Here is a 12,669-nt window from a genome sequence, read left to right as displayed (position 1 = left end):
TCTAAAAACAGAAGATAGAAAAAAATCTTAATTACTTTGCCTCTCTCTCTCACCTCCTCCTCACATCACCCTCGCCTGTAATGCGGCGGAACTAACAAGCGGCACCGAGGTTTCCGGGCCTGCTCTGCTGCAATTATAAGTCCATTTGGTCACGGATATTTGTGGAGGGCGCGAAGCGAGGGAGACCAATTTGAATATTTTGGAAATCCTCTGCCTGTGTACTCGCTCTGTCTCTCTCTCCTTCCCTCCATCACAGAGGATCAATTTCCCATTTCATAACCTCAGAACCAACGCCGGTCCAATCAATGCAACGGGCTGAGTAATGATCTGAGGTCTGAGAGCGACGGAGGTTTATTCACGCTTGCGCTGCTTGACTGAGCCATCAGCCGTGAAGATGCAGGAACTTTTGAGAAACGATTGAGAATAAGAGTCGAAACGACCTGATGACCCTTGACCTGGGAGTCAAGTTGGGCCCCTCCCCCTCTCCCCCCGCGGCATGAGTTCTCAATCCAACATCACAGCGACTTAACTTTGTGTTCCAGCGGTGTGTTAGTGTGTGTTTCATTCAAGTCATTGTTGACTTCATTCAAATTTTTTTTTAGTTAAACAGGGAAAGTAATTTTTATCTTTTCCGTCGGTTGTTGCCTCGTCTGTCCACTAGAGGCATACGTGAGCTCGAGCCGTGACAGAAGACGAAAAAGGCTTATAACCATCGACTTTATTTTGAAATTGGAAAAATCCAACCTTCACCTGCACGTTCCAGAAACATTCATGTTTAACCTGTCAATGTCGTGAGCCGGAAGTGCATGTACGTCGCTGTAACTGGTGTCGATAGCTAACAAAATAAAAGACGTTCCATCAACTTCTGGTCTTTTATTTTTATATTGTTTGCTAATGAGTGGCAGCATGAGCTCAATATACTTTTATACAACTAATAAATAAAACTTTAGAATATCCTTTTTTAAAATGTAACATTTATTTATTAGAAAAAAATACTTCTCAATCTTTTTTGGTGAGATATCGTCAATGTTAAGTTAAAAAATAATCAAATTATTATGCAAAAGATAAAATATATACTGTATATTTTCAATTATGATTTTTGAAGTTTTTGTGTTTTAAATGATCTCAGAAGTGTCAAGTCGTCAAATGAATCATAGCAGCTCCGTCACAGGATCGTCCTCCATCTTTTCTATTTCATCTTCTGTTCATCATAGTTCAACCATTTCCTCCGTGTCGAAGAACAACAGTTCGGTCTGGTGCGTGTCTTTGATACAAAAAAACGTGTCATGCAACTGTGCATTTTTTTGTTTTTGTTGTGCGTCCTTCACAGCCTCTCGATGTCTCGGTACTTCTTCCTCAGGATGGATACCTGGTCCCGGAACAGCAGCGGGTCCAGTCTCATCTGTGAACGCTGCAGCGGCATGAAGCCCAGCCAGTGCGTGAAGACGTTCATGCAGGTCTGGCGCTGGGCGAAGTGGTCCGGGTCGGCCCAGCGGGACGCCCGCGACCCCTGGACGGCCAGGAAGGGACACGGGCGAGAGAAAGAGGAGGGAGACGGTCATTCGATTTTGTCAAGAAAGTGTGAGTCAGAAGAACACGGTCGCCGTGAGTGAGTGAGTGAGTGAGTGAGTGAGTGAGTGAGTGAGTGAGTGAGTGAGTGAGTGAGTGAGTGAGTGAGTGAGTGAGTGGGCGAGCGAGTGAGCGAGTGAGTGAGCGAGTGCCACCGGACTTCAGGATGAACTCATTCATCACTGACTTGAAACTGCAGAGTCATCGTCCGGCCTGTGGTCAAGTCATAATTCACGACCTGACACACACACACTGCTGTACAATTCATCAGACGGGCCACTTTCACGATGACATCATCCCCAGGGGGGGGACGCACAGCGGTGATGTCATCGGCCCCTGCAGATGATGACTCTGGGTCTCCTGACGTGATGTCATCGATGATGTCGTCTCTGGAGGACCAAAGATTTCCATCACGTTCCCAAAGGAGACTTAAAAGTGATAGTTCACCCAAAAATACACTCATTCTCTACTCACACTGATGTAGAGTAATCTGTTCTTTTTAGAGTTAGAAAAAAATGTTTGTTAATTTTTATGTAGCGACTGGAGCTCACTTGTCTTCATCTTCATCCAAAAAGATACATCCAAGTACCGTATTTTCCTCACTATTAGGCGCACCGGATTGTAAGGCTCACCTTCAACAAATGGCCTATTTTAGAACTGTTTTCATAAAAAGGGCGCACCGGATTATAAGGCGCAAACGTTTGACTGGGGTTGCGTTATGCATCCACTAGATAAAGTAATGTCAACAAAACAGTCAGTTTATTAAGTGTTCTGACAACTCCGTTCCCTCCCATGGTAACGATGTTCAAATGAAGTTTAAAAGGCTTCAAGCAGAAGTGCGCGAGACTGGTGTTGTGAGCAGACAAATGTTGTCCGCAGTGAAGTTGAGCGCGTGTATGACGGCTAGACCGCGCTTGTATGACATGTTGAACGCACGTGTATGACTGGTTGAGCGCGCAGCAGAGTGTACAACAACCAAGACACACTCGCTCAAACCGGTGGCATTAATATCACTCCATAGACCTCCGCCATGATGTGACGCGCATCGTAAATCCCACCTCGTGATGGCGCAATGACGTAATCGGCTCTGTCGGCGCAGAGTCATGAAAGTTCACCCACCAGTTAATGTTCATATATAAGGCGCTCCGGTTATAAGGTGCACTGTCGATTTTTGAGAAAATTAAAGGCTTTTAAGTGCATCTTATAGTGCGGAAAATACGGTACTGCTCGTCTGTTACGTCCCTCTTGTATTGAGGCCTCAACGTGAGGAGTTGTCGCTACATTAAAATGAACAAATAAGCCGGGGCCGTTCTGGCTTGGCCGATTCGGGTGTGGGAGGCCCGGCGGGTGGGGCCTGTGGGGCCTTGGGCCTGGTGGTGGTAACCGCTGGTGCCGCGATGGCCCCGTGTGCTGGCGTGGGGGTGGCCCGCTTCCGGGGGGTCTTTGGTGGTGTGCGGGGGTTGGTGCTGGCGGGGGTGGTTGGGGGTGGTGGACGGGGGGTTGCGTTGGGGGCGGTGCTGGGGCTGGGGGGTTGCTGGTCCGGCTGACGGAGTTGGCGGGTGAACCGTTAGGGGTGGGGCTGGGGCTGGCCGGGTGTTCTGGATGGCCATCCGGCCCCGATGGCTTCACCTGGTGGTCTGTGGTGGGGGGCTGTTGGGGCCTGTCTTGGGGTGGGTGTCTGCTGCAGCGGTGTCTGTGGTCTCTACCCGCCCTGTGTGGCATGTGCTGTGGTCGGGGAGTCTGTCGCCCTTGGTCCTGGGGGTGCGTGGCCGGGTTGGTCGGTCTTTCGGGGGCTTCCCGGGTGGGGGGGGCCACACTGGGCGGGGCCATGTTGGGGGGACGGCGGAGGCATTGGTCGGACCCATGTTACCGTAGAGACTGTGGACCGCCCATGAAATACTGCTGGCCCCCCAACTTCCCTCATGACATGGGGGAGGTGGGCTGTGGCTGTTGGGGACGGTCTACAGTTTGAAGATTGGGGGCCGTTCCCGGACGGCTGCAGCCCCACTACCCCCGCCCTGCCCGCACAACCGTGGCCCCCCTGTGACCCGGGGGACTCTCACCGGAGGACCTGAGCCGGTGCCTGGCCATTGTTCCTCTGGGCTCATGCGGTGGCACTCGACCCGGCTACTGGCCGTGTCCGCAGGGTATTGGGGGGGGCTCCGCTGCCGCTGCTGTGGTGGATCCCTGTCTCCTTGGCTTGTCCTCTCGCGGTCCCCTGCTATGGACTTGGTGGCGGCCTGACGGTCTGGGGGTCTTCCGTGGCCCTGCCTGGCCCCGGAGCTCTATCCCCTGACTGTTTTTTCTGGCTGTCCCTTGGAGTGTGGGCCCTTGGCCCCTCTGCCTCCGTGCCTGCGCCTGGTGCCTCCCCCTCTTTGCTTCCTCGGCCGTCCTCGCCTGTGCTTGCCCTCTCGCGCCGCCGGGGCCCCCCCCGGTGGTGGTCTGCCTTCTCGCTGGTGTTTGGGGTCGGGCTTGGCTCTGGTGGTTATCTCGCCTGCCGGGTCCTGGTCTCCCGCGGGTTCCTGCTGCGGCTTGGGCCCCCGTGTCTGGATCCTGCTGTGCTAGGTATGTGCCCTCTGGCCTGGCTATTTCAACCTCCCCCCCCCCCCCCTCCCCTCTATATATCTTCACCCGTCACCGGAGTCTGTATACCTGTGTATTGTATACATTTGTCCCAAACCCACACCTTTTTATTTCTCTCCCGGAGCCCCAGGGATCCACCTCCAGAGCTGCTGCTGATCCAGGATCTTCACCACGTCATCAGATCCCGAGTTCTCTCCAGCACCCCCATGGACTCTCCTACACTCTCCTCTTTTCTCTCACTATATCCTCCCTCACTCCTCTCCTTATCCATCTGTCTACCCCCCCATCCTTCCTCCCAGCCGGTCAAAGCGGCAGGCCGTCAACAATGAGTCTGGTTCCGCTCGAGGTTTCTGCCTTCTAAAAGGAAGTTTTTCCTCGCCATAGCTCACTGTACAGCTCACTGTACAGTGTTTTGTTTCTTGCTCTTTGTTGAATTGCTGGGATCTATTTTTCCTTAATCAACTGTAGTCTTATTTCAACTGTATAGTGTCCTGAGATAACTTTGTTATGATAAGACACTTTAAATAAAATTGAATTGAATTGAATTGAATTGAACAAACATTGTTGTCTATAACTCTTAAAAGAAACCGATTACTCTGAAAATAATCCCAACTCTTAGTCGACATGAGTAGAAAATGTTTGGGTGAACAATCACTTTAAGACGAGAACCAATGGAGACCATCGACACGCATACAGCATCATCATGACCACGTCATGTTGAGATCTATTAAGAATGAACAAATTAAAAGATAAAAATTGAAATAAAATGCTGCTGAATATGTGATCGACAGACATTTCACAATGACTTTCACCGAGGCCCCCGTGACCTTCCTCGGCCAGAACGCACCTGCATCATCATGGTTTCCTTGTACTGCTTCTTCTGTGTGACCTTGATGGGCGGCAGCTTGGTGACGGCCGACACCAGGAAGTTCATGAGGATGTCCTCGCAGTTGTCCTGCCGGTCCACCTCGGTCCTGAGGCTGGCCGGGATGTAGTGGCTGAACAGGAAGTGGTAGTACCTGAAAGGGCTTTTTCGATGAGAAAAAAAGATGGCGTCTGATGGGAACGGCAGGCTCTGGTAGTACCGGTGGTAGAAGGCAGCGCCGGTCAGGACCATGGAGTAGTCGTTGGTCCACTTGGACGTGTAACCCCAGCGGGACCTGGAGGCGTCCCAGTAGTGGCTCCTGGCCGGGTAGCCTACGATCCGCTCTGGGAAACTCTGCCACACGATGAAGGCGAAGTCCACCTGTAGTTGAGCCAATACGTTACAACTACTGGTGGCATTGTAGATGAAGACAGCTGAGCTCCAATGACTACATTAAAATGAAAAAACATTTTCGTCTATAACTCTAGAAAGAACAGATTACTCTGAAAAAAATCCAAACCTTTCAGACATACACAAGTATTAATTAATTAATTAATAACCAGAATTGGAAATAGAGGTGGTGTGTGTGTGTGTGTGTGTGTGTGTAGCAGACGAAGAGGAACCTCACGGCTTCTGTCACAGAATGTGTGAGGAATTACCACGAAGCGACTTTTAGCTTCGGAGAAAGGTGGAAGTGTTCGCTCTCAGTTTTAGATAAACAGAGGTGCCAGTGAGACAAACACACGCACGCACGCACACACACACACACACGCACACACACACGCACGCACGCACGCACGCACGCATGCACGCACGCACTCACGCACTTATCTAAGATGTGTTAGATATCACCAGCCAGAGTATTAATATGATGCAGATATAATTTCGCTTGAAGGAGTTTGGGGTCTAAATATTCATTAGTGTGTGTGTGTCTTTAAGTGTGTGTGTGTGTGTGTGTGTGTGTGTGTGTGTACAGTCAGTCATAAATCAGGATTCTTTACTTTCTTAATCCGACTTAATACACTTAATAAACTAAAATAGGTCTGACATTTCAGTTTGTTCGGTTCACTCTCTCTCCCTCTGTATGTGTGTGCGTGTGTAGGTGTGTGTGTACATGAATATAACTAATTCAGAGGGATTAATAAAGTTTATCTAATCTATCTATATAGTTCTACGTCATTCCATATTATTCTATGTCATATGTCATTTCATACTCTATCGTTATATCCTGTTTTCTATGTTTTTTTGTTTTTATTGTTCTATATTTTTCAATATCACACATATACAAAAATTCCATCAGTCCATCCTCAAACCATCCTAAGTCCTGACTAACGTGCCACACTTTTAACAATAACTGACCACTGGCGACAGGAAACACTTCAACAGAGATGCAATCTTATCTCCATTAAAACACGTGGAGGCAGATGGTCATAATGTTATGCAGCACCAAAGTATCCTCCGCTGTTCGTGTCTAAATTCTTGGCGTGGACGAATCAAACATTTAATGATCTGGAAAAAGTGATAATAAAACTCGTGGTCGTTCTTTTAAAGCCCCTATCGTAAAGAAAAAAAAAACCCTAAACCCTCTCTTGAACAGGACTTTGAACCCATTCGGCATATTTCATCTCCATCATCCTGTGTAGAAGAAGCGATTACAGTGACGGGCGAGTGAGCACAACAAAGTCTCCCCCTGAAACATCTTCTTCTTCATCGTACTTAAAATCGTTCACGAGCTCGTAAAACCTCGCGACCCTCTGCTGCGGCGCTGCACGGAATTATGGAGCCATAAAGCGTAATTGTGATCCCGTTAGCGTAGAGAAGGTGAACGACGACTCGTTCCGATCGATAAAGCATTGGCGGGTGTTAAGATAAACGAGACCTCTCGGCCTCGTCAGGACTCATCATCCGTTTCACATCTGCAGGAATTAGCATTGAAACAAGGAGGCGACGCCACATGACGGAACTAAAGCTTTAGATCGGCTGCTAGACTTTCTTCGCACAGACGTCGTTGAAACTGGAGACTTTTACAGAAAACAACGAAGAAACAGACCTTTTGTATAATGTGAACGAAATGTATTTTCCCTCCTATCTCGTAATAAAGTATTGTGTACGACTTTAATCTCATTATAAAGTATTTTGTACGACTTTAATCTCGTAATTAAGTATTTTGTACGACTTTAATCTCGTAATTATGTATTTTCCTACGACCTTAATCTCGTAATAAAGTACTTTGTATGACTTTAATCTCATAATTAAGTATTTTGTACGACTTTAATCTCGTAATTAAGTACTTTATAAGTAAGTAAGTATTTCGTAAGAATTTCATCTCGTAATAAAGTATTTTGTACAACTTTAATCTCATAATGAAGTATTTTCCTACGACTTCAACCTCGTAATAAAGTATTTTCCGGACTTAAATCGCGTAATCAAACGACTTTCATTTCGTAAAAAAGTATTTTGTACGACTTTAATCTCGTAATAAAGTATTTTCCTACGACCTTAATCTCGTAATAAAGTGTTTTGTATGACTTTAATCTCGTAATTAAGTATTTTCCTACGACTTTAATCTCGTAATAAAGAATTTTCCTACGACTTTAATTAACTCTTAAATTTAAAACGTTTGTATGATTTACGTCAACAACATGATGTCGAAAATCTAAGGAGACTACGCGTTAGCTGCGTTGATGGGTTCACTGAGAGGGAACCAGATGAAGAGATTGCTATTTTGGAGCGAATCGTAGCGTATTTATGGAGTCAGAATGTTGTTTTTATTTTAGTTACAAGACGAGTTTTACTATGACCTGTCAACTGGCATAAATAGTCGGTAGAAAAAAAAAGTCTAGCACTGAACAGTTGTTGCTGTAAATGGTTTTAAAAGTCTACATCGATCATGTGACTTTGATTATTCATGCGTGTTAGTCAAGGTTGTTTTACGAGGCCTGCCAGACGGTTTGCTTAAAGTAGAATCATGTTAATTTCGTGACCTTTAAAGTTGTATGCAACAGAGATTATTGACGTCTACAGTTAAAACATTTTAGCCCCTCGTGAGATTACGTCCTACGCCCCTGGTCTGTCAGGGTCATCCTCACCTCGTTGGTCGAGAGGACAGCGTCTTCATCAAGACTGAGGACGGCGTCTGTTTTGATGACGTCCTGGTGAATGAAACGACTGCTCATCGCCTGTGGACGGACGGACACACACACACACACACACACACACACACACACACACACACGGGTTAGCCGTCTGGCTGATGGCGTGGCCTGGCAGGACCTTCTTCATTAGTCTAACGAGAGCCACTAACGAGCTTATCGACTTCCAATTACTGCTTGAATCAGTTAACTGTGACTCCACGACGACCGTTCACAGTTCTCCGGCACACACCGATGCTGTGTCTCAAATCGCATACTAGCGTACTCAAAGTTAGTATTTTTAGTGCGTAAGTGCGTCTCAATTTTTAGTATGCGAAATTTAGTGAGCCATACACACTAAATTGTCACTAAAACGCCCACAAAATTGAATATGGTTCGATGGACACTATCTACCCTAAACGGCTCCAACTTAGTGACGTTGTAAACGGAAGTTACGTCATATACTGTATATATGCATATATATTCATATACTTACAGGTGCATTTTCAGCAGCAGTAGAAGCCGTGCTGATACCAGCTTAAAAATCTCGAGAATATTTCGATTCTCATATCTTTTCTTTATTTCTTCTTCCAAACTTGCAAAACGTGCTGCCAGCAGGTGTCAATAGCGTTCCAACAATTGGTTGAAATCATCGTTAAATAGTAGTAGAAGAAGAAGCTGTCGCGTCATTTCTGGTTAGTGTGTAGCGGCAGTATTTGATTTGAGACATACTATCTGTTGAAAATTTGCGTACTAGTTAGTACGTTAACTATCCTGATGCATACTAACTTCTAGTATACTAAGAGAAGTATGCGATTTGAGACACAACACGAGAATCGAACCTGTGTCTGTGATCTGAGAAACGTCACCTGCATCAGCAGGAAAACCTGTCGCTAAGATGTGAGGGAGCTCCTGGACGGGAAGACACCGGACACCATTGCTAGTTCCCAAGACTTTCTCTTTCTGTTTCTGTGTTCTTCCTTCAACTTTCTCCACTCGACCAGGTCCTCTTAATGTCCTACAAATGCGATTTGTTTCGATAAAACAGCCTCATGTCGTCGGCAACGTTGAACCTGAAAAAGCTGGTCAATTGGATGCGGGTCTAACTTTAGTAGAACATCAAAATGGCTGATTAAAGTGGCAGAAATGTACCTTAATCTAATGTGAAAGTGTTTTGCCTCTTTTCATCATCACCATAGTATCTGGTTTCTGATTGGTGCAATCAGAGAATCATCGACTTACCTTCAGTGTTTATGTCATTTTTGTACAACTTTATTTTTTTTCCACAAACAAAGACAGCACAATATGAGCTTTACATAAGAATATTGAAAAAACCTAACAAACCAATCAAATAATCGAATTAATGAATTGAAACAGAAACAGAAAAAAAACCCAAAAAAAGTGCAAATATTGTATATTTCTTTTTTTGTATAGGTGTGTCTCATTTTTTAGTCGCACACAGACACACACATGCATGTTATTCAACCGGAACATCTGGTGGAAATAAACTACTTGAGCGCTTGTTTCAATATTTCTCCAAATGCCTCGATAATGTGTTTTTTCCTTCTTCAGAAATGTGAAATTTTAATGACATGGAAAATTAATTAAAAGATTTTAATTTTCAGGAAATGCTGAAAAAAATAAGTTGCTCTGAATTACCATCTGGATCCCCAAATATTTTGAAAGATTTATCATCAGGTGAGTTCCAGAAAGTTACTGTCTCCCGCTGTCCTATTGAGGAACCACATATTATTGATAACATAAAGGCAGAACTGTGATACTCGATAAAAATGGAGTCACAATATTTATTTTCCTAGCAAAGAAGAAGACGCTGGATTTCCGCATCGGGGGCCCGTGTTACCTTGCTGTGTCCCTGGACGACGGTGAGAGGCACGCTGGTGGGGGGCCAGTTGTTCTGGGGAGGTAAAGGCTTGTCCACGCTACAGAGAACCACAATCTGGAGACACAAACAAAGTGCAAAAACACAGCTCAGCTCCTCAAAATCCTCGGAGATTTAAATCCTTTAGCTCCGATTTGGTCCCAGAGAGACTGACCTGTGCACAGAACTTGGACTTGGCTACAGCGATGACGAGCTTCAGCACTGGGGAGATCTGCGTCTGCAGGGGGGTCAGCAGGTGGACCACGGCCGTGAACTGCTGCTGCGGTCGCTTACCTGGACACACACACACACACACACACACATGACACACACACACGTGACACACACACGTGACACACACACTCTGCATCACGGGCAGCTGGACCTTCATTCCTCATCCTGACAGGAAATAAACCCGCGACTCACCTGAGCGCGCCGTCGTCTCTACACTTTCGTTTACCAATATTCGCTTCGCGTGGGCAGATCGTGATGAACGAGCGTCCGGAACTTTGGTGTCATAATTCATCTATTTATTAACATCACGGCGCTGACGGAGGAGAAACATGCCGGAGTGTTGGAGTCGTGTGGTTGATTAACGTTCAGGGAACCTTCTCTTGTGACTCATGGACACACACGTTTGGATACGATCACACAGCTCTAGTAATGTCTGTTACAACAAGTACTTCTTCTGGAGGACTCGGTCCAGGCCGGGCAGTCCGGACTCACCGAGGGCTGCGTAGTAGAAAGGGAACTGCGTGAGGTCGGTGGAGAACTGGGGGAGTGCATAGAGACCACCGGGCAGGAGGTTCCACATGAGCCGGCTCCTGGACCGGTGAGCGTCCACACGGTCCTGCAGGACCTGAAGACAAACCTCAATAAGACGAGAAAAGGCCGTGGTTGAGGAGGAGTTGTGGAGAATGAAGTAGGGATAGAGAGAACGAGAGAAAGAAGCAAAGTGAGACCATGGGTGCAAAGAAGGGAAAAAGAGAAGGAAGAAAATATATGAGAAATGAAAGGAGACAACTGATAAAGTAGAGTTGAAAGTATAGAAAGGTTGGAGAGAAGGAGGAAGAAAGGAGTTACAGAAGGGGGGGATTAATGATTGAAGATAAAAAGTAATGAAGGACAGACGTTAGAGAGAAGAAAAGATTGAATAAAGGACGGACATTTTAGAAAAAGTAAGAGTGGAAGAAGAAGGGACAAAAAAGCAAAGGAATAGAGATAAAAGAAGGTAGGAGATAAGAAAGTGACAATGAAGGAGAGAAGGAAATAGGGTAGAAAAAGAAGAAAGGGAGGAATATAAGGAGTTAAGGAAGATAAAACAAAGAGTCAATGAAGAAGAGAAGGAAGAGAGGAAACTGGTCTAGAAGTGGAAGAAAGGAAGGATAGAGGAATGTAAGAGGGGATTCAGGAGAGAAGGAGGAGGGAGGAGGGAGGAGAGAAGAAAGAGGAGAGAAGGAATGTCATAAAGTGGGAAAGGATGAAAAATAGAAGAAAGAGGGGAATGAAGGACAGATAGAGCAGGGAAGAAAAAAAGGAAAAGGGAGGGAAGGAAGGAGGGAACAAGGAAGGGAAGGAAGGAGGGAACAAGGTAGGGGACGTTGGAGGGAATAAGGGAGGGGAGGAAGGAGAGAACAAGGGAGGGGAGGAAGGAGGGAACAAGGGAGGGAAGGAAGGAGAGAACAAGGGAGGGGAGGAAGGAGGGAACAAGGGAGGGAAGGAAGGAGGAAAAAAGGGAGGGGAGGAAGGAGGGAACAAGGGAGGGAAGGAAGGAGAGAACAAGGGAGGGGAGGAAGGAGGGAACAAGGGAGGGAAGGAAGGAGAGAACAAGGGAGAGAAGGAGGATGGAAGAGGAGAAGAAGAGAAGGAAGCTGCTGACCTCCAGCGTGGTGGAGACGATCTTGTCGACGGAGGAGAAGTAGGCGTCCCAGAGGAACTGAGTTTGCTGCCTGAGCACAGAGATCTTCTCTGGACTCACCCAGCGAGTGATGGAGGGAATCTGACCGAAGATAGAACGAGTTCATAGAATCTTCTACAATCATTTGACCTTCTTTTCATTCCTTTTGTTTTCTCTTGTATTTCGTTCTATTGACTCAAACACTTTGTGTTGTCTCCCTCAATCCTCCTGATCTCTCCTCCGCAGAGCATTCCTCCCTTTTCCACCTCAGTTTATTCTTGTGTGTGTTCCTGAGTGTGTGTTTGCTTGCATCTGTGTGTGTGTGTTAGTAAGTGTGTGTTTGCGTGCATCTGTGTGTGTGTGTTCCTGAGTGTGTGTTTGCGTGCATCTGTGTGTGTGTGTTAGTGAGTGTGTGTTTGCATGCATCTGCGTGTGTGTGTTAGTGAGTGTGTGTTTGCGTGCATCTGTGTGTTTGTGTTTGTGAGTGTGAATGTGTGTTTGCGTGCATCTCTGTGTGTGTGTTCGTGAGTTGTGAATGTGTGTTTGTGTGTATCTGGGTTTGTGAGTGTGAATGTGTGTTTGCGTGTGTGTTTGCGTGATTGTGTCAATGTGTGTTCGTGAGTGTGAATGTGTGTTTGCGTGCATCTCTGTGTGTGTGTTCGTGAGTTGTGAATGTGTGTTTGTGTGTATCTGGGTTTGTGAGTGTGAATGTGTGTTTGCGTGTGTGTTTGCGTGATTGTGTCAA

The 12,669-nt window shown here is 46.3% G+C and overlaps 1 protein-coding gene across 2 annotated transcripts in view; it reads right to left on the bottom strand.

Annotated features, from left to right (window-relative positions):
- Window positions 1-858: 858 nt before the first annotated feature.
- The window catches only part of LOC148067888 (exostosin-1), a 97,349-nt gene continuing 85,538 nt past the window's right edge, over window positions 859-12,669 (bottom strand). The window contains exons 6-13 of one of the 2 annotated variants that reach the window (XM_087805007.1): window positions 11,907-12,026; window positions 10,754-10,886; window positions 10,203-10,321; window positions 10,010-10,105; window positions 8,107-8,196; window positions 5,238-5,398; window positions 5,000-5,171; window positions 859-1,510 (exon numbers count right to left, since the gene is read on the bottom strand). In XM_087805007.1, the coding sequence (XP_087661133.1) occupies window positions 1,325-1,510; window positions 5,000-5,171; window positions 5,238-5,398; window positions 8,107-8,196; window positions 10,010-10,105; window positions 10,203-10,321; window positions 10,754-10,886; window positions 11,907-12,026 (1,077 nt within the window). In that variant the 3' untranslated portion in view covers window positions 859-1,324. Of the gene's footprint in view, window positions 1,511-1,536; window positions 1,959-4,999; window positions 5,172-5,237; window positions 5,399-8,106; window positions 8,197-10,009; window positions 10,106-10,202; window positions 10,322-10,753; window positions 10,887-11,906; window positions 12,027-12,669 lie in introns of those variants that run through there. The other variant, XM_087805008.1, reaches the window with a different exon arrangement.

This window comes from Callionymus lyra, chromosome 13, assembly GCF_982586985.1.
Source record: "Callionymus lyra chromosome 13, fCalLyr1.hap1.1, whole genome shotgun sequence".
Taxonomy (NCBI): domain Eukaryota; kingdom Metazoa; phylum Chordata; class Actinopteri; order Syngnathiformes; family Callionymidae; genus Callionymus; species Callionymus lyra.
The sequence above is the reverse complement of the archived record's forward strand: the minus strand, read 5'-3'. Positions and strand labels throughout refer to the sequence as shown.